Below are 22,005 nucleotides of genomic sequence, written 5' to 3'. Positions count from 1 at the left end.
AGCTCATATCAACACTCCAGTCTTTGAATGCATGTGACCTCCTCTGGGTCTACAGTCAGGCCCTCTAAAGTCTCAACTCAGTATTACGCAGTCCCTACATTCCCCACACTGTACGTGCTGTGCTACAGGAGGCCACAATGCACGATGTTACAAATATGGATCCTGTTTAGAATTTCCTGCCTTGGTGGGAGGGTGCAACTTTAATAACACACAAATTTAAGCCTGCAGTTAAAGCCTCAATCGGCTAGAGTGGAGTTTCCATGGGGCAGGGACCTGTCCGTGGCAAATTCCTGGTCTGTCTTCTTGGCTTTTCTAATGCTCAAATCACAGCAGTGCTGAGTTACTTCAATGAGCATATCTCTGTGCTACTGCACTACAGGTGAGTCATCCTGGGGATGGGCAAGTGATGAGCAACGTGGCAGCCACTCTCTGTGGGGGTGAAGGAACAGCTGGTCTCACTGGAGTTCCACAGAGTCCTGCTGCTGCCACGTGCACTGCATTCATGTCTCCACGATGTTCGTGCCCTGTCCAGGCCAAGCTGGCTAGATCTGGGGCCTCCAGCTGAACTGCAGTGGTAGGTGGTTTGTGTTGCTGAACGCCTCCTCTCCACAATAGAATTTTATACCTCTGGGGCAGGGAAGGGCAAACTACGGCCCGTGGGCCAGATCCGGCCCATGAGGGCTTTCAATCAGGCCCATGGGATTACCGCACCCGGAAGCGGCTGGCACCACGTCCCTGCAGCCCCCCCCCCCCCGGGGGAAGGGGGGAAGAGGAAAGGGGGCAGAGGGCTCCATGCGCTGCCCTCACCTGAAGGCACCGCCCCCAGCAGCTCCCATTGGCCAGGAACAGGGAACCACAGCCAGTGGGAGGCTCTGGGGGTGGTACCCGCAGGTGAGGGCAGCGTGCAGCAGAGCCGCCTGCCTCCCTGTCTCACCCCCAGGAGCCACTGCCAGACATGTTGGCCACTTCTGGGAGCGGCGCAGGGCCAGGGCAGGCAGGGAGCCTGCCTTAACCCCGCTGCGTGCCGCTGCCACCCTGGAGCTGCTTGAGGTAAGCAATGCCGGGCTGGAGCCCGCACCCCAACTCCCTGCCCTGAGCCCCCCATATCCCCTGCCTTGAGCCCCCTGCTGCACCCCAACCCCCTGCCCTGAGCCCCCTAACCCCCTGCCCCGAGCCCTCTGCCGCACTCCGCACCCCCTCCTGCACCCCAACCCCTTACCCTGAGCCCCTTCCTGCATACCACACCCCTCTCCCCACACTCCCTCCTGCACCCCAACCCCCTGCTCCAGCCCTACATTCATGGCCCTGCATACAATTTCCCACCCAGATGTGGCCCTTGGGCCAAAAAGTTTGCTCATCCCTGCTCTGGGGTATAATGGAGCCCACTGCCTTCAAAGGGAGTAAAGAGCAGAATCTGGCTCCATACGCATAAAAAGAGTTGGTCTCTTTACCTCCTCTATCACTTATTGCTTGCCCAGCAATTGCTCAACTCAGCCTTTGCTTTTGGCTGTGTTGACCAATTAAACGCAATTTAAGTGAAGCTGTTTATATATAAATTACACACACTGGGGTGAAGCCAAAACAGCCTGTGTGTGAGATGCGGCAAGGTCACTGGGTAGGAGATGGGACTACATTGCACAGAGTGCCTTGCTCCTTCTCCATGACTAGCAGGCAGCCACCTGAACAGTCCTAGGCTGGGGGTTTTCTAATGCCAAAGAAAATGCTGAGAGCCTCGGGAATGTTATGTTAGTGACTAGATTAACAGCAGTTTCCACTGCAGTCACAAGAAAGTTATTCCCCAATAGGAGTAAGGATATGTAACGGGAAATCTACATGAGGAAATTGATCAGAATAGCTCCCACAGTGGACACTTATTCTGAAATACCTATAGTGCTTTAAATTCACACCCTACCTTATTCTGGAGCAATTTCCCCATGTAGTCAAGCCCTAAAAGGCAGCGGGGATTAGGCCAGGGCAATGGACATAGGATTTCAGCTCTACTCCAGCAGCAGTACTAAAAAAGCACAGGCAGCAGGGAAGTGCTACACTGGCCTGAGCTGATAACTCAGCCATGGACATGCTGCCTTTCGGCAGAAACGTGGCCTCAAGAAGGAAGTGGGTGCTTAATGCCAATGAGTTTTGTGAAAAGCCACCTGCCATTTGGAAACTCTTTGGTACTAGACTGGGGCCCTCCAAGCCTGCCTGCCACACTGGCAAGGGAGGCTCCCCATAGGCTGGGAGAGAGGCCTTTAGCTGTGGGCGGGCTTGCCCCCGGCCACATCCCAGAACCCAACAGGACACTAGCAAGAGAAGAGGGTGAACTACAGACCCAGGAGATAGAGGAGCATTCCTTTAGGTTTCCCGACAGTTGCTAGGTGTGTGCAGGCTGGTTGCCTCCTCTTGCTCTTTGCAAGGTGGTGGCTCACCCACTCCTTCATCCTCCACTCTAGAGGATGGGGATTGGGGGCACCTGGGCAGGGGTGGCGAGTTGTATGGGCCCCTGGTGTCCGTGCTCCAGTAATATTCAGGGCCCTGGGGCATGGCTCCACCAATGTTCGGGGGCAGGTCTCTCCCCTGGCCCTGCCTGCTGCCCCAACTCGCCTCCCCTGGAGCGTCTCCTGGCCCTGCCTGCTGCCTCTCGGCAATTTAAGAGGGCCCGGGGGGCCCTGGCTGCTGCCATCACCACCGGCTGCACAGCAGAGCTAAGGCGGCTACCTGCCCACCCTTGCTCCGCACCACTCCTGGAAGAGGCCAGCACGTCCCTGTGGCCACGGGAGGGGCGTGTGTCTCCGCGCGCTGCCCCAGCCCCGACTCTGCAGCTCCCATTGGCAGGGAACTGCAGCCAATGGGAGCTGCGGGGGTAGTGCCTGTGGGCAGCAGCACACAGAGACCCCTCAGCCCCTGCCTAGGAGCTGCTGCCAGAGGGGTGTGCAGGTCCCTTTTGGGAGCTGTGCAAGGTAAGTGCTGCACCCCTCACCCTCTCCCGCACCCCAAGCCCCCTCCAACACCCAAACTCCCTCCCAGAGCCTTAGGCAGGTGGGGGGAAGGGAAGAGAGGAGAGAGAGAGACTTGGACCTGTTCTGGGCATCACCAAAAATTATACAAACCTGCTGCCCCTGCACCTGGGAACAATGGGACTGCAGTTACAGAGTCAGGTTTCTGAGTTTCCCTTGACTTTTTGCTTTAATTTTATGGTGGCTATGTGAACACTAGGATCAACGTTCAGGGTTGTTTTCAGACCTTTGTTTCTCTGCTCCCTTGCTATGCTCCAGTTTTTTTAATTAATGTTGGTATTTATAGAAACCAGAGCTCAATTCATATAACTGGGTGTGAGAGGGTGTGGATTAGGGGCAAAGTTCGCACACAGGCAATTCAGATCTAGGTCAGATGCAAGTCAGGAGGGCGAGATTCAAGGATTTAGTGACAGCAGGAAAAAGGAATATAATCAGTCTGTAGGCGGGCACCTCTGATTGTGGGCTGTTCCCAGCCCACACAGCTGGGACGAATTCCCTTGCTACTCACCCCCATACTTCTCCATGTCACCGCATGTAACCTGTAGAACAGGAGTATGAAGAAGCACACAGACATGGTCCAATGGCAGTACAGTGTGGTTGGGCTCTCCCTAACCTTTCTACTTATTCGCTATACGGGGTTATTTTAGTCTAACACAGAGATCACTTCTTTAAAACACTGACCCAAAATTCCCCAGTTTGGATGCCTGGAAGTTAGGCCATTTCTTTAGGTGCTTGATTTTTCAAATCTGCCAAGCATATAGAAGTCAATGGCAACACAGAGGCTCAGCACCTCTGACAAACTGTTTAGAGGCTGAAACAGAGAAGGGCCTGACCTTAGGTGCCCAACAGGGAAAATTGGCCTCCATGCACAATAACGATTCAGATGAAAGCAAAGTGCCCCTTGTAATATGAATGTTATCTGGTCAAAGAAAGGTAGGTGCACTGAAAGCTACCCAACTATTATGCCAACTCAAAACAGGTTGTAGGCTCTAGAAGATATCAGGATACCAGAGAATGATTGAGCATAATGAAATAGTATTTCTGGCAAGCCAGACATGCAAGTGGACAGTATGGAAAGCACCTGAAAAAACTCAGGATTAAAATAAGTCTATGCACGTTGGCAGCATCACTAACCAAGCATTTAGCTCAGGCACTGTTATTCAGAGAGAAATTAAAAAACGATACAAAACACTTGACACCGTTGATGAAACATGGAAGGGTTTTGTAACTTTACCCGCTCTGCACATGCCCAGAATAACCTATTCAAAGAGAGTCCTGAACTCCAGAAGGGTTAAAGGCTCATTATTTGCATACCTCCTACTGTTAGCAATCTCAGCCGCTCCTTGAACACTGCAAGATCTGGGAGGGGAGGGAAAGGTAGGATGCAGAAGGGAGAAGACAGAGAGATGCAGTCAAAGTTAGTAAAACCAGAACTGTGAAGAGAAGTCATGGAAAGCACAAGTTAAAAAAAATAAAATAAATAAAAGTATTCAAATATGGTCAAAACCACCTTAGGAGGAAAGGCTTAGAATGGGGGATGACTACGCATTATACTGGGGAAGAGATCCATGAGGAAATCCTTCAGAAAGCCAGCTGCAAAGAGGGTGCAGGTGAAAGTGAGGGGTATCACTGACACTGGGGAGCAATTGAGCTGCATGGGTTGAGATCTCCTCTTATTGTTCCCCTAAACGAAACATGCACACAAGAAGATTACAGTACATCGGCATGTAACAGCAGTCAGGAGTCTGACAAAGCTCTGGAAACCAACTCTGTCAAAAGCCGTTGTAGAAGCATAAAGCCTTATGGGGCGGTATCATACGCAGAGTTCCAGACGCTGAACATGAGACCTTGCCCTTTCTTCACAGCTAGTTTATCAAGCTGGGAATTGTTCTGCAAATGCCAGTGTTTTGAATGCCTCAGCTCCGATCCTTGCTGCTGGCGGGAGATAGGATTTTCAAGGTCATCCCTAAAGAGCAACAATGGATTTGCTGACAGCATTCAGCTACAAGGAAACTGGATGTAGAGCCACAGTGCAGCTGCCTCTGCAACATCAGTGCAAGGCACAGACAGAGGAGAACCGGATCTCTGCACGCTGACAGATGCAGGGATGCACACCTGTCCTTATGGGGATGATGTTCTGATCACAGTCTTTGCACTGACTCAAGTCTGCCCTGTGTATAAATGTTATTAATGGCTTGCTCATTTAATGGAGAGCCACGCATGCAAAATGCTTTGTTGTTTCTGACACTGGCTGTGAGCATGCTGGATGGAGTCAGACATGCTGGGGACACAGGCAGTCAACACGCTGGACTCCTGCGCAGGATGGGCTACAGCTGGTTAGCAGTGCCAAAGCTCCTTTTGTGGGTTAGAAAGCTTGGGGGCTCAACCATTTTCATAGCATGGACCACATCTGAGACACCTCTCCTCCCTTTGGCCATTCCACAACGTCCCTAGGCAATTGCTTACATGGAGAACAGTGAAGTAAGCAGTGTGTTTTTTAGCTGTCTTACTGACATTTTAGCAGCCAGAAAGGAGGAGAGCCAGCAACAGGTGAGCAGCCAGCTCTCAGCAGATTACACTCTGGGAACCTCTGCAGCAGAAAATGTGGAGCATAAACCCCCAGTGTGAACTGTGAAGGCTAAGTTCACAGCTGTCTCGGTGAGAAAGGAAGCAGCGCACTTCCATATACGAGATCTAGGCAGGACTGGATCTGACCAACGTGCTACTGAAACTTACTGGCTTGTGGAATGAGATTTTCAGGCAGAGAAAACTTTCAGGCACACCAGATTTACCCATCCACTCATACTCCTGATCAGAGAGACCACACCTCCCTCAGCCCATCTCTTCTAATCACTCCATGAGCTTGCTGAACTACTCCACATGATTGCCTGGTCATTTCAGAGCTAGAGGGTGGATGCCACTATCGTTTACTTACGTAAGGTCAAGGAACAGCAGCATATGTTGGCTTGTGAGAGAGGTCAGAGCCTGAATGATTACATGAACACAGATGGATGCAGGCTCAGGACGGTCCATTCCATGCAACTCTTTTCAGGTTTGCTCTAACATGTTTCTCCAAAAGGGCATTTGCTGGGAGTTGGACTGGGAATAGGAGCTGCTCTACAATTTGACAACCCAGAGGGGATGTGTAGGACAGCATAAAATGCTTACACCAGATTAAGCAGGTAAAGGCAGGCCTGGATACAACAACTATCAGGGAGCTATCAAGAAGTTACAGTGGGGAGGAAAGGGTGCGGGGGGGGGGGGGGGAGAAGAACTGGTTCAATGTCTGAGTACCCAAGTTAAAGCAGGGGAAGGAAGGCAGCAGTTTGAAAAGGGGAGGAAGGTTTGGGAGCCTCTGGTTACAAATAATCCTGTATGCTGCCCAGTGATCACATAAGCAACACAGAAGATCAATCTGGGTTTGGGAAATCACCTGCTTGTTGAGCCTCTTGGAGCTAGATTTTGAAGAGGAAGGCGCAACAGGGCCACAAGCACCACTGATGAATGCGCCCAACAACCCATCCAGGGGCATAAACGGGCTGGCTGGCTCACTTGCTGTACCTTGATTTCAATATGTGTTCTCCCCCCCCGCCCCCGGCATCTAGCAGAGGGTGGAATCTACTGCGAAGACTCAAGGCACACCTTGGTTTTAATAGCTAACATGGCTCTCTTTGTATCACTGTCCATCAGATCCATTACTGGCAGCAGGGAGTTAGGCTGGAATTTTCAAAGGAAAATAAGGAAGTTCAGCACCCACACCCCACTAACATTCCAGAGAAACTGGGTGCTTAAGTCTTTCTGGAGATCCCAACCTCAAACTTCTTCTCACACAGGCTTCAATACCCGTACACATTTCTCAGCATAAATGGGGTCACGTTGTTTAAGTCAAAAGGAGTTTCTGAAAGAGCAGCGATAATAGTAAATTGCTAAATAAAAGCCATTTGAAAAGCAAGAGATCAGTTTCGGAAACTGGCTCTGTGCTACTCCCTCTTAATTACAGCATACACCCAACAGTATCCTGTACCCAAGCTATTAGTTGCAGAACTTGTACTAAAGCTGATCTCCATGCATTTCACTGCACGGACGTTGAAAGCAGATCGTGTCACCAGGACAAATAAAATCACTGAGTAATTAACCATTCTGCTCATTAACTGCAGCCTAAGCGTCAAGAAACCATTTTAACATAAAACCGAGCAGGATTTGCTTAGAAATTAGCTTCATATGTGATAAACAGGCTACTGCAGATCCCAGGCCAGTGACCAGAATATTTGTACTTGTCTTGCTGGCGACTCAAAGTTGGCAAAGATCAAGTTGTAAGAGAAGGCCTAGGTGTTCCTCCTCCCTCTAATGATCCCTGAGCTACCAGCCAGTGAACAGCATTGGCAGACAGGTCTGCTAAGTGCCCCCCCCAGTGACAAGAGTAACCATACATGATCTCCTGATACTAGTATAGCATTTCCCCACAGTCAAAGCACTTTACCAACAGTAAATAGGTCGCAGCAGTCCTGAATGCCAGGCAAGTATTACCTCTAGATGAGGAAATGGAGGCATAGATGTCTTTGCCTAAGGCCATGGGGGTACCAGTGCTGAAATTGGGATTTAGATGAATGATAACACTAAATCTGAAGGATTCAGTTTCTCAGTCCTACATCATCCTCTCATGTAAGGCATACGTAGGGAAAGGCCTTAAACCAAGAGACACACAGACCCCTATTCTCCTCTTCCCCATCCACTTCAGTGATTCATACAGCTGTAAGTGAGATCAGAATGAGGCTCACAGATTCTCACTCCTGGAAGAGAGGAGGAGGAGTGAGGGATACCTCAGTAAAAACAGAGGTGGCCAGTACGCAGCCGACAGGTTACACGGCCAGACATGGCCCACGGTGCTCAGCAGTTGCCCTCAATTTTATTCTAGAGGTTAAAAGTCCAGCTGTGTAATGAGACTGGACTGCTCTGATCAAAGTGGTATAATGCACTCTGGGTCCTGTAATCCCCACAGTTCTACATCTCTACACTCCTGGGGCTTGTGGCAAGATGCCAGCCTGGCTCTTGATTAGGCAGCTGTGGATGCCCTGGAATAGCAGAGCAAGGCAACCTCTTTACTTGTCCCTAGATTATATCATGCGCCAACATCAATCCAACCTGAATCTCAGTTTTCAATACAATAATTTTGCGAATTATTCTGTTTATAGCACCACTCCTCTGTTTATAGCAGAGAAGTCTGAAGAAGGGGAAATTATTGCTTTCTGACTGTGCTCTTTGGCATCTGAAAAACATCTGGTTTTGTCCTATTTCTTATGAAGCAACTTTGTTTACTTGCTTGGGCAGTGGCAGCCCGAAGGGGTGGGGCTAATTAGGGAACAGTGAGTAAACGAAGCTGCATAGCTGGCAGATCAGTTGTATCTTTTTGTCAGTCACCACTTTTTTTTTTAAGCTTTAAAAACACTGACTGCACAACAGCTTTTTAGCTTGCCTTTTCAAAATCTAATACAATAGGCCAGGGCTGTGTGTTAATTTGCACCTCTTCAAACCCACTGGTTTCAGATTGAACTCAGCAGCCACATATGGCTTTTAGGATGGCAAAGATCTGAACTAGCTTGGCTATGGTGCCACATCAGAACAAAATCCTCATAAATCCAGACGCATTTTCCTGGCTCTGAAGATTGTCACCAGTTAAAAAAGGAAATCCCAGCAACACACTGCCTACCAGTGATGTAGGATTTTGCAGCTGGGTTTGACTCAGTCTCGCATATAAAAGTCGTATCTAATGGGATTCCAAGTGCTCCAGAGAAGGTCAGGTCAGTACTTGCAGTACAAATATATGTACTGGATGTGTCATCTGCTGTACCTGCCTATGGCATTGTCACCAATATTTTCCTATGGGCGCTCTCATCACAAATGAGAGAGAGTTTGTTTCCAAGCTAGTATTGCTGAGTTTTGTTTTCCTATTAACTCATCTGCTGCAGAAGGCCCTCCATTGGGCATCAGGCCTGCTTCTCTGAAGTCTGCAATGATTTACCTATTTTGGTAAAACAGATCACACCCCTAGCCAAAAGTTAAACCCGTGCAAGAACTGTGCATAGCCCAGCTCCTTGAGACTATCTGAAAGCTCTCCCCAGAACAAAAGTCATAATTAAACAAAATTCATGGTGTAGATGGGATGGTCTAGATATACTTAAACCTGCCTCAGTGCTGGGGATGGACTAGATGACTTCTTGTAGAGCCGGAAGGGACCTCATTTCTATGATTCATCTCAACAAATGAGATGGAACTGCCCCACCAAAGCCGTTACGATGTTCATTCTAACTTCTCTTGCTCCCATTTGTAACTTCACACTGATGTTGGTGTGATTAGTGCCTTGTATTCAGCATTATGACTTCATGGCAGGGTCAGACACAATCCACACTGCCCTGCCAAAGGAAAAGGCAGCACAGAGAAACGCTATGCCAGATTATCTCCTACACTGTCAGCACCAGAGAATGGAGGGAGCATTAGGTAACCAGTTACAGCTCCCAGACCCTCCAGCACCATCACCACCTGGAACTGCCGATAAGCAGCTCTAAGTTGCACCACAGATGTCGGGTCCTTAATGGAACCCACAGCCTGCACCAGTGAGGGAACCAACATAGTGAGCTCTGGCATGCTCCTTCCCTCCTCACTATACTGATGGTGGGGCCAGGTGCCAGGTGCAGACGGGGCTCAGATCAAGCACATCTGAGCCAGCAGAGAGCCCCCCTATACCAGAGGAAATTTCTGCAGGTCAGTTGCAGCCCATTCCCAGCTGCCTTGCACTGCCTGAGCAGCCACATTTGATCTCAATACAGCATTTGGTCCACACACCAAGTAATGCACAGTATATTTCCCCACTCCACAGCCCTCTGGTTAGAGCTAGTGTCAAAGTCTCTCTGTAGAAAGGAATCCTAGACATTTGCTTTATAGATTTAGTTTCCTCCCTTGCACCGCTAAATCCTTCACAAGTCTCCCTGGGTTACTCTTCACCACTCTGGTTTTAATCTCTTCTAAAGAGAGCTGAACTGAAATTCTTTCCAGGTTAAGCACTTGGGGCCAGATGCTCATTTAGGTCTGGCCTACCCACAGATTTTGTACTGGTATAAACTAGGTTGGTTTGGGATGCATTTTTTTTAAACTGATCTAGTTATACAAGTAAAATCGCTAGCATGGTTGCATATTTGTGCGTATTGTGTTTTAAGTACTTAACTATATTGGCATAGTTAAAACAGTACATCTTGTGTGTTTAGATAAGGCCTTTGGCTCCTACCTAAATGAAGGGAACAGCTTTTCAAACACATGCCAGTTTAGCTGCTAGGCACAGCGGTCTTCTGAAAGTCTGTTCCCTCAAGCATAACTAGACTATACCTGTTAGTAAGACTATTTCTTCCTTTGGAGTCTTAGCCGATGCACATCTGCTCACAGCTAAGCCAGCTAATTTCATTTAGAATTTCCTGACAGATTAGATTCCTCCACAATGAGTTTTAACTGCAGCAGGGACACTCAAAGACAAAGTTCTACAACATTCTTATTGGCGTCTTATCTTGTTCTTTAACAATGTTAGGATTTTACTCTTGACACAGATTTTGACAGAATGCAGGAACTCTTCAGCAGACATCTGTGTTAGTGCTTACTTTTCTCTTGTGTTTGTTGACCCATCAGGTGTTCCTACAGCCTTTCCACTGTCCGCAGCACTGTTCCTGCTTTTAGATCTTGTAATGCCCATTTGGGGAAGACATCCAGTTTTAAATTCTTTTTATTTAATGAAGCAAACACTCTGATCCTGGTGAGGACTGTGCCAAAGCAGAACAACCTGTGTTTAACCGGATGCTCAGATGTACTGCTGTACTTCTCGTATCAGGGATCTTTCCACACATGGCTGAATTTTACAGCCATCTTCTATTTAATGACAAGTTCCCTTTCAAATTCATGTATCAACTGTTTCCTTGACAGGATGAGAAAAATGCTGTAAATAGTAACCCTGCTAATGTTGAAAATCCTATGCAGCTTTTTACACTGATCTTAGTAAAGATTGGGGAAAAAGATGTTAAGATCAAGATTTCAAAAGTAACTGGTGACTTTGGGTGTTATGTTTAGAAAACATGTTAATACATCCCCAAGTCTAGTCAGAGTCTAGAATCAGCAGATAGCCTACACACCACTTAAAGTCTCAGGATAGGTCTTAAACTGGTGCATACAGGTAGGTTTTGTGCTGGCCCTCAATTTCTCCCTTAATGGATTTCAGCCTGCTCCGCTCCAGCTCTATTCTAGCTCATACATCATCAATAGAATGTTACTAAACAAGTTAAAATGTGTTTTCTGTCAGTACTGCAAAGCTGGCGAGCTGAGAATAAGAGCAGAATCCCAACAGAAAACACAGTTTTGCATCTAAAATGAACAGATTTGCTTGAACCTGTGAGGCAGAAACCTACTATGCCTTTAAACACAAGGCATTTTCCAGATTAGAACAGTACTCAGCTCAGTGTTAAATTTAATTTAGTTCTCAAGAAGTTTCTTCCTTTTAGTGCTGTGATACGGGGCCCAATTCTCACCTACACTAATGCCCCTTTAGGCCACTTTGGCAGCATAAACGTCGCCTCAGAGGGCAGAAACAGCCTCATGAGAATACCGAGCACAGAGGCCTCCCCAGCTGGTGTACAGCCTGGTATAAGGGTCTACACTGGCCCATCTCTCAGACATCCCCCCAGCTGTAGGGGGTGCATTGGAGTCATGGCCATAACACACTCACTATGACTATTCTTTGCTTTCCAGGGCTTACAGGAAGTAGAGCTTAAAATTAAAGCAGCACAAGGCTGTTCTAATTTACATGAGGGGCTGTGCAGGGTGCCACAGTCTCAGAATCCAGGGAGCACAAGATGTGCCTCAAAACCACCTTTGCCCCCCTTGCTGCCACAAACATGGGCAGAGGACTAGAATGAGAGCCACCAAATGATTTTAAATGCTCATCAGCTATTTCCAGTGATGCAGTTAGCAGACATCAGATTAAACATTCCTGTTCTTTCCTGGATCTGGACTCTGGAGAACTGCCAGGCTAAGCCATCAACGTGAAGGGATTCCAGCCACAGAACTAGCTCCACCCAGAGTTCACTGGTCTTTGGGGCACAGACCCAGACAACTCTACTTAGATACGCATTTTCTGAACATTGGGCTGAGATTGCGAAAGGTTTTCCCGTGTTTGATGAATTTGGGTGTCTGAAAGCAAGTCCCTCATTACTGCTCCCTGACGGAGTCAGCACCAGCTAAGACGGTTTGTTTTAAAGTTGTACTGGACTACAATGGCTAATGATAAACCCGAATACAAAATTGGACCCAAATGTCAAGAGCTCTAGGAACAATAAATGATCGTAGACAGGATTACCTGACCTTCATAGCTACAATGCAACTACTGCTTCAATAATCCTATATGCTTCAGCCAAGCCAAACCAGTTGATTTTTTAATTTATTTCCCCTTGCACACTCCTGAATAGATTCCAGCAGCATGTTCCTGTTCCTATACTGGGAGCTGGACAAGACATCATCAAATACATTTACATGCACAATATAGTCAGGTGTTTCACCCATGTCAGGGTTAGTGGTCATTACTCTTGCTCTAGTCTAAGTTAGAAGCAGGCTGCTTAGGAGAGCTTACAGAATCAGGTTTATAAACCCTTGGAAAGCACCAGCAAGTTGAGAGAGGGCTCAGCCACCATAATCTAGACTAGAAGAACGCCAGCATACTACAGAGATCAAAATTAGAGACTTTTATGAGGTACTGGAATTTCAGCGCCTTTGGGACAGAATTTCAAGTACTGAACAACACACACAGTCATCTGTGCAACATACATGCATCTTCCAACCAAAAGCACTGTATTTTCGACCTCTCTACTTAATATGGGAAGACATTCCAAAGCTTCCTTGTCATGATCACTAGCAGACAATTATTGGTCAGAGTTGAAACTGTGCATTCAACTTGTTTTAAAGTTCCACAGCAAGCCAAGGAATTAAGGAACGCAACAGCATTGTCACAAAATTAGCACCATGACATATGACTGTGGGTAATTCAAGAGAGATTTCTTTTTGACTGCACTATTCTTGTATGGAGAATACCAACAAAGCTCCTGTCTTCTCCAACCTGCTGAGGGCTACCACCATGGCCCCCAGAAGCAGTAGCAGCCTGTTGGCGAGAAAGCAGCAGTGCGCTTTGAGGATTCCAGTAGCAAAGGATGCTAAGGAAAGGAAGCATGAACACCTATCTCCATGATACCTGTCTCCCCCTATCACTTTACATTTCCACAGAAATGCAATTGTTTGCACCACTGGACTAGTCAGTCCACTTACAACTGCAATGTGAAATTATCAATGTGTTGATAGGAGACGAGAGATAACATGGCTCCTAGATCTACCACGTGGCACAATACACGTCCACTAGGATAACTAGAAGGAGTAGTAGAACTGGTGCGCTGCTGCTAGTCTGGTGAAGCCAATGTTTCACCAGATACAAATTTAGAACGTGATCATTACTAAGGAAACTTAAGACCCCTCTTCCTGGTGAAGCGCTCTATCTACAACAAAGCTGTGAAAGTGAGAGAGGAGCGCAAGCAATGCGGCACTAACTGCTCTCAAAGCCCTCACCCAGTTTGTCTGAGGATGTGATAATATCAGCTGGAACGCACGAGTCCAGATCTGCATCCAAGATTCCCAGTGGGTCGAGCTGTGCTACATGATGCCCTCGAATCTATGAAATGGGCCAGGAATGGAAAGGAAAGTGGATACCAAAAAGGGAGGGGGGGGGAGAAGGGAAGGGATAAAAAAAGTTAAATTACATTCGAATTAATTTGCAGAGTAATTCTCACCGACGTTTGGAGAAACAGTTACTGGTGCATCATCAAAATTTACACAACTAATGCCGAGAGGATCAAGCTTTGCAATGTGGTGACCCCTGACCTGGAAGCAACAACACAGATCAGTTATTAAACAAGTTCATTAAAAGAGACATACACATTTTCACATTCCACCCTTTCTGCAAAGCCACTGTACAAAAGGGATCCATTGCATGTAATAATGTATAAAAAAGTTGCCCATAAACATCACAACTTTTGTTTAAGAGCAACATGGAGTATACACCATATACAAAGTTTATCAGCATGGCCCCGGAACTTCCCTCCACCGCTCCGCTCCGTCCCCCTCCTGCTCCCCCCCCCCGAGTTAGCCATTATTAACTCCATTTTACAGTTCAAAGTAAGCTGTGGAGGGGATATTACTTAGACTGTAAGCGCTTTGGGGAAGGGATTATGTCTTCATGTTCTGCAGAGGGACTTTTGAGCTCTGTCAGATAATTTCTGAAAGCATTTCCTAAATAACAGGTCAAGGGATTGACAAGCATGACCTGAACACATGCCTAAGAGAAACATTATTAATAGCCTCCTGGTCCCAATCAGATTCTAGGGTTCCCTTTCAACTCACAGTAGCAAGGAGACAAGAAAGTAGATTTATTGTATGTTGTGTGGTTTGGTAAGTTGTTCTTATTTTGTTTCTGCTTGGATCACTAGGATGTCCTGGTTTCATATTTAAACAACATTTACAGTGTGAAGTTTCTCAGCTCAACACCAGATAGCAGCCCAGAAGGCTCACATGGTTATGAATGCAGCAGAACACCTTCTCTACAGTGAAGAAATTTATAACACTGGGGGTCAAATTCAATATAGGCAAAGCAAAGATTTTCTTCTCCGCTGAAAGATTCTCGGAGATCAGAGAAGTGATCCCAAAGCAAAGAGTAGACCTACCACCACCTTGGATCTGTACAGGAGAGGCACTTGTTATCATACAAGTTTCCAGAATTTAAGAACTCAACCATGACTATTTCCTGTAAGCACCATAGCACGTTAAGAGTCAGCTCCCAGGTTAATAATCCCAGTGGTCAGACCAATGCCAAGTTGGCTGGCAGGCTTAAATGTGAATGACTAGTTAGTGCAGAGAATATAGTCCTGTTGCATTGCAACAATAATTCAAAAGAGAAGGAGTTGCGGGTTGGATTGGGAGCACAAGAGCAGCTGGTAATGCTCCAAGACTGAAGTTGGGCAGATACATCAGTTCCTTGAACCAAGGAACAAGACTTAAACCACTCAACAAGTTTAAGCACAAAAATAGCAAAGTGCTTCCAGCACAGAGGATGGTCCTAAGGTGAGTCTCAAATAGTTTAGTCTTTTTCATTCTAGCGTAGCGCCCCCCCCTTACCACTGACACCAAGTTCCAAACTAAGCAGGATGTTACCCATCAAAGGCCAATATTACAAGTCAGGTTCGGAGCTCATCTTTCTAAAGAGCTTTAGGCTGTTAAGGAATAAGTATGGGCACCCAGATACCGCAGCGAGGAGCACAGTATAGACACCCAAACAGAGAGAATTCTAAAGGCTGAGCAGACATTGGTTTGATAAAGGATGTTTCTCAGTCCATCTCTGGTCTATTACAGACTTTGGGCTGTTTTCTACTTGTGTGAATTGTTGTTAGGTATTCTTCAGAAACAGCTTCGGGAGTTCTGCTTCTGATATCAGAAAAGCGTGGGAAGATATCACTCAAACTCAGGAAAATGTTACTGAGGGTTCTGATCTGGATATTGCTCACACGTGCAGAGAGACCCAACCCCACAATGAGAGATGTTGTGCCAGATCAGAATTTAGGTTTTTTGAATAAGTCTCATGCCAAACAGTTTCCTGCTGATGAGTTATGAGTTCTTCCCTCAGAAACCACCCACCAACTGCTTGCTCAGCTGCTGAAACTTTGAGTCAATAACTTCTATTTTCAATATCTATAGTTTTATCCTCCAGCTAGGAGGCTGTTGTCCAGAAGCTGCAGATGGGTGTATCTAACTGTTTGGGCCTTAAAACACTGCTGTTCTTTATTCCACTGGTGTCAGCTGATTTTGAAACAGACCTGCTGTTTCAGTTAGGGGGCCTGGAGAGACTGTTTGATTTCTGAAAGCTTACTACAAGTTGAAGGCAGTATGTTGCCTGATCCTGGTGACCAGGCCTCTAGATTTTGCAGACATTTTGACTCCCTTCCTGATCAGCTTCCACTCTGAGCTGCAAGTTAGGATATCATATCTGCAGCTCCCACTCGAGTGTGGACCCAGTTATACAGATATAACAATACCTTACAGTGGTATAGCTTATTTCCTTTCCTGAATATAACTGGGGTGTGGTACCGCTTTAGCTATATTGGCATAGTCAGTGGTGCAACTTGGATGTATAGACAAGGCCTTAGTACTGTAAAGGATCCCAGAGAGGTTTAGGAAGTGATTTCTGTGGTTTAATCCGTTGAAGAGCCAGAATTTAGTGCTTGAAATCAGGGGAAGTCACTGAGAAAGTGCTGAGCACCTGCATCACGTGACCTCTCCAGAGTTATTGCTGATGAGTCCACAGAGTCCTGGATTAAAATAAGAAAAATGTTCTCCTGCACCAGTCTGGGACCCACTCCCCACCCCTTGAATAGGCATGTGATAATCCATGAGGATTGTCCTGTAATTGAAAGATGGAGAGATCCATTAGATCAACCAGTTCAGCTTCTCAAATCATGCATGTCAAGGGATCTGGGGTTCCAATGCTGGAAATCCTGTTCTTTGGTAACTGTGAACAGAGGAGGGTCAGCTTGGCTGGTTATGGCTGTCAAACAGCTCAGAACTCAGAGCACCAGGAGATGGATTCGATAGTTGTCTGGTTTCTAACCCAAGTCCCAAATCCCTGAATGTGTGGGGGAACTGGAAGAAATTAGTTTCTTTTATCTCCTAGATTTAATACAAAGCAGCTCTGCAGTGCAAACATGCTGAACTGTGTAGGCAGCCATGAAAGCAGCAAGGTATGGAATTCCACCTGAGTGGGTGGCATATGACTATTTCCTTCATTATAATCATACAAAGGCAGATTGTTTTCCTGCCTCAAAACAAGCCTCTACCAGCCATTACAAAAATTAATCAGACTCATAACTACTGGTATGATTAGAAAGTAAAAGGCAGTTACCCTTTCCGTAACTGGTGTTCTTCGAGATGTGTTGCTCATGTCTATTCCACAGTAGGTGTGCATGCTCGCCAAGTGCACCAGTGCCAGAAGTTTTTCCGCTAGCAGTACCCGTGGGGGGGGGGGGGGGGAGGGGGGGAGCACCCCCCGTGAACCCTGGAGTGGCCCCTGCCTGGTGCAGTATAAGGGGAGCTGCGCGTTCTCCCCCCCCCCACCTCAGTTCCTTCTTGCCAGACAACTCCAGCACCGGGGAAGGAGGGCGGGATGTGGAATAGACATGAGCAACACATCTCGAAGAACATCAGTTATGGAAAAGGTAACTGCCTTTTCTTCTTTGAGTGATTGCTCATGTGTATTCTACAGTAGGTGATTCCAAGCTGTATCTGCTGGAGGTGGGTAGGAGTTCACAAGTTCTCGGGATGGAGTACCGCGCCCTGCCGGACCCGGCGTCATCCCTGGTTTGGGAGACTATCGCATAGTGCGAGGTAAACGTGTGAACCGAAGACCACGTTGTGGCCCTACAAATGTCCTGAATAGGGACGTGGGCCACGAAGGCAGCCGACGAGGCCTGCGCCCACATTGAGTGTGCTCTAACAATAGGCAGTGGGGGAACACCCGCCAGCTCATAACAGGAGCGGATGCATGAAGTGATCAAGTTGCCCAGCCGCTGAGTGGAAATTGTCTGGCCTCTCGTGCGCTCAGCTGAGGCAACAAACAGCTCCAAGGACTTTCTGAATGGCTTGGTTCGCTCGAGGTAGAAAGCCAGAGCTCGCCTCACATCGAGCGTGTGGAGGTGGCGTTCCTCATTCGTCGCGTGGGGTTTGGGGCAAAGGACTGGTAGAAAAATGTCCTGATCCATGTGGTAGGCGGAGACCACCGTCGGGAGGAACGCGGGGTGTGGGCCGAGCCGGACCTTGTCCTTATGAAACACAGTACACGGCGGCTCTGAGGTCAGGGCCCTGAGCTCCGAGACCCGCCTGGCTGACATGATAGCAACCAGGAAGGCCACCTTCCAGGAGAGGTGAGACCAGGAACACATGGCCAGTGGCTCAAACGGGGGCCCTGTAAGCCGAGCCAGCACCAGATTCAGGTCCCATTGCGGGACCAGGGGCTTAGAATATGGGTAAAGCTGGTCCAAACCCTTCAGGAACCAGCTGGTCATAGCATGGGAGAACGCAGTGTGTTCTTGCACCGGGGGATGGAAAGCCAATATGGCTGCCAGATGCACCCTGACTGACAAGGGCGCCAGGCCCTGGGCCCTCAGGCGGAGGAGGTAATAGAGGGTAAACTGGATCGGGGCAGCCGTTCGGGATACACCTTGGTCTGTCACCCACCTAGCAAAACGAGACCACTTCGCCATGTAGGAGCGGTGAGTGGAGGGCCATCTAATCTCAAGGAGGACGTGCTGAACCAGAGCTGAGCATGTCCTCTCCTCACCACCTAGCCACTCAGCTGCCACGCCGTGAGATGAAGAGCTACCAGGTTGGGGTGGAGGAGACAGCCCCGGTCCCGAGAGAGCAGGTCCGGGCACAGTGGCAACGGCCGCGGCAGAGCCACCGCAAGGCCCAAGGGGGTCCCGTACCAGTGCTGCCTGGGCCATGCCGGGGCAATGAGGAGGACCCTGGCCTTGTCCGTCTTTATTTTCTCTAGGACCCTGCTGATCAGCGGGAACGGGGAGGAAGGCATATAGGAGTTGGCCAGACCAGGGCAGGATAAAGGCATCAGAGATAGCGCCCCTCCCCAGGCACCCCCTGGAGCAGAACTGGGGGAATCGTCGGTTCTGTCGGGTCGCGAATCGGTCCACCTGGGGAGTTCCCCACCTCCGGAAAAGCTGGAGGGCCACTTCTGGGTGTAGGGACCACTCGTGCTGAGAGGAAAAGCCCCTGCTCAAGCGATCCGCCCTTACGTTCCGGGCGCCCGGTAGGTGAAAGGCTTTTAGGTGGATGTCGTGGGTTATACAGAAGTCCCACAGACTGAAGGCTTCGTGGCAGAGGGCAGAGGATCGGGCCCTGCCTTGCCTGTTGATATAGAACATCAAGGCTATGTTGTCTGTGAGAACCCTGACTACCTTGCCCTTCAGGTGCAAGCGGAAGGCCATACACGCCAGCCGCACCGCCCTGAGTTCCTTGACGTTTATGTGAAGGGTCAGGTCTTGCGGAGACCACAGGCCTTGGGTCTGAAAATTCCCCACATGGGCTCCCCAGCCAAGGTCCGATGCATCGGACACCAGCTCCATGGACGGGGCCCTGTCCCTGAAAGGGACCCCCTGGAGCATGTTGCTCGGTGTAGACCACCACCGTAGGGAGGCGGTCACCGAGTTCGGCACAGTAAGGACCTTGTCCAACCTGTCCGTGGCTTGGGAGAACTGCGAGGCCAGCCAGAGTCGGAGGGGCCTGATCCTGAGCCTGGCGTGGCAGACCACATACGTGCACGTTGACATGTGAACTAGCAGCTGTAGGCAGGACCTGGCTGTCGTCACCGGGAACCTTACGATCGAGTCGATGAGCCCTTTCAGGTTCTCGAACCTGTTGGGGGGAGGGGAGGAGAAGAGGAGAGAGGTCCTGGCCAACGCTGCATCCAGGAGCGCCCCAATAAACTCTCTGCATTGGACCGGGACTAACGTGGACTTGGTGTTGTTTACCAATAGGCCCAGGGCGGTGCATGTGGACAGGAGGAGTGCCACATGATCCCTCATCTGCAAGCGGGAGGTGCCCTTGACCAGCCAGTCGTCCAGATAGGGGAATATCTGGACCCTGAGGTAGGCCACTACTACCGACATGCACTTTGTAAAGATCCTGGGGGCAGTGGACAGACCAAATGGGAGGATCGTGAATTGGTAGGGATTCTGTCCCACCACAAAACGGAGGAAGCGCCTGTGCCCCTCGAATATATGGATGTGGAAGTAGGCGTCATAGAATCATAGGGTTGGAAGGGACCTCAGGAGGTCATCTAGTCCAACCCCCTGCTCAAAGCAGGACCAATTCCCAACTAAATCATCCCAGCCAGGGCTTTGTCAAGCCTGACCTTAAAAACCTCTAAGGAAGGAGACTCCACCACCTCCCTAGGTAACCCATTCCAGTGCTTCACCACCCTCCTAATGAAAAAGTCTGTAGATCGAGGGCTGCATACCGATCCCCGGGATCCAGGGAGGGGATGATGGAGGCCAGGAAAACCATGTCAAACTTGAGTTTTACCAAGTACTGGTTCAGACCTTGCAGGTCCAGTATGGGTCTGAGCCCCCCTTTGGCCTTCGGGATAAGGACATACCCGGAGTAATACCCCTTGCCCAGGAACAACTTGGGCACCGCTTCTATCACTCCTAGTTCCAGGAGCCTCCCGACCTCCTGCTCGAGCAGAGCCTCGTGAGATGGGTCCCCCAAGTGGGGCGGTTGGGCGGGTCGGAGGTAAACTGGAGGGTGTAACCTCGGGAGATGGTATTGAGGACCCAACGATCCGAGGTGAACCGCGACCATTCCGGAACGCACACAACCGATTGGAAAAAGGGAGCTTTATTGGGGGTGGATCCCTGCAGAAAACTAGCAGGGTACCACCGAGCGTCCCATCAAAACCGCCTTTTACCCACCTGCTTGCCCTTAGAGGACCCAGGCTGGGGGGCAGGCCGGTATGGTCTTTGCGGGTGTTTCTTATAGTCCCGTTGCTTCTTATGGGCGGCCTCGTATTTTGGGAGGGCGGCCTGGGCGAGAGCCTGCTGTGGCTTGAACTTGGGTTTTGCCAGAGCAGGGACAGACTCCCGCGCGACCCTCCAGACCCTGGGCCTCGTTCATGCAACCTTGTGTCCGTTTCCTCTGCGAGCAGCCCCTTCCCAGTCAAAAGGAGATCCTGCATCGATGACTGCGCTTCGCTGGATAGCCCAGAGAGCAGAAGCCAGGACGCCCATCTCATGGACACCGCTGAGGCCATGGACCGTGCGGCCGTGTCCGCTGCATCCGAAGCGGCCTGCAGAGACGCCCTTGTGGCAGCTGCCCCTTCCTCCATGAGCGCCTTAAACTCCTTTCTATCGCGCTCCCAGAGGGAGTCCTCGAACTTGGGGAGGGATCCCCAGAGATTAAAGTCCTAGCGACCCAGGAGAGCCTGATGGTTTGCTACTCTCAGCTGGAAGCTTGACGACGAATAAATATTTCTCCCGAAAGCATCCAGCCTCCAAGAGTCTTTGTTCTTTGGGGTCGGGGCTGGCTGTCCGTCACTCCCTGTGGTTGACCGACTCGACCACCAAGGTATGGGTGGGTATACAAATACTTGTGCCCTTTAGTGGGTACAAAGTACTTGCGCTCCGCCTTCTTAGAGATGGGAGCCAACGAGGCTGGTGTTTGCCACAGGGCACTTGAAATTCTCGCCATCCCTTCGTGGAGCGGCAAGGCCACCATGCCTGGTGCCAAGGGGGACAGAACATTGAACAAAGAGTCTGAGGGCTCCTCCATTTCCTCTGCCTGGAGATGGAGTCTCGCTGCCACCCTTTTTAGTAATTCTTGATGGGCCCGGTAGTACTTCTGCGGGACGGAGGGGGGCAGGGCCACAATGAGCTCCTCCAGACAGGGCGAGGAGGCCGGTGCGGTGCTTTGGGTGTTGGCCGGCACCAGAGGATCCACCACCTGGTCGGACTCCAGGCACGGCACCGAGAAAGTGGATCCCATCGACTCTTTCCTCGGCGGTTTAGGGATGGAGGCCGATAGTGCTTCTGATGCCCCAGCCATCGAGAGTGCCCCCACCGTGGGCTGCGCCAAAGGCCAGGGTGCCCACTGGTACCACTGGGCTGGCCACGATGCATGGTGCCACTGCACTTGCTGAGGCACCGGCAGGGCCGGCCGATCAGGCTGGCTAGCCTGGCCTGTAGACGGGCGACTGTGAGCGGAGGTAGGGCTGGTGTACGACACGCTGCTGCCTCCGGACCGGGAGTGGCAGCGGTGCCGGGATCTATGTTGACCATGGGACCGCAACCTCAAGGTGGGAGAACGG

At 49.5% G+C, this 22,005-nt stretch overlaps 1 protein-coding gene across 1 annotated transcript in view; it reads right to left on the bottom strand.

The window, feature by feature from the left end:
- Nucleotides 1–22,005, bottom strand: part of OGDH (oxoglutarate dehydrogenase) — a 107,783-nt gene that overhangs the window by 42,078 nt on the left and 43,700 nt on the right. Inside the window, exons 4-5 of the mRNA XM_065399731.1 lie at nt 13,656–13,758; nt 4,329–4,373 (exon numbers count right to left, since the gene is read on the bottom strand). Of these exons, the coding sequence (XP_065255803.1) occupies nt 4,329–4,373; nt 13,656–13,758 (148 nt within the window). The remainder of the gene's footprint in view (nt 1–4,328; nt 4,374–13,655; nt 13,759–22,005) is intronic.

The sequence above is a fragment of the Emys orbicularis genome, chromosome 2 (assembly GCF_028017835.1).
Source record: "Emys orbicularis isolate rEmyOrb1 chromosome 2, rEmyOrb1.hap1, whole genome shotgun sequence".
Taxonomy (NCBI): Eukaryota; Metazoa; Chordata; order Testudines; family Emydidae; genus Emys; species Emys orbicularis.
Note: the sequence above shows the minus strand (reverse complement) of the source record. Positions and strands in the feature narration are given on the sequence as shown.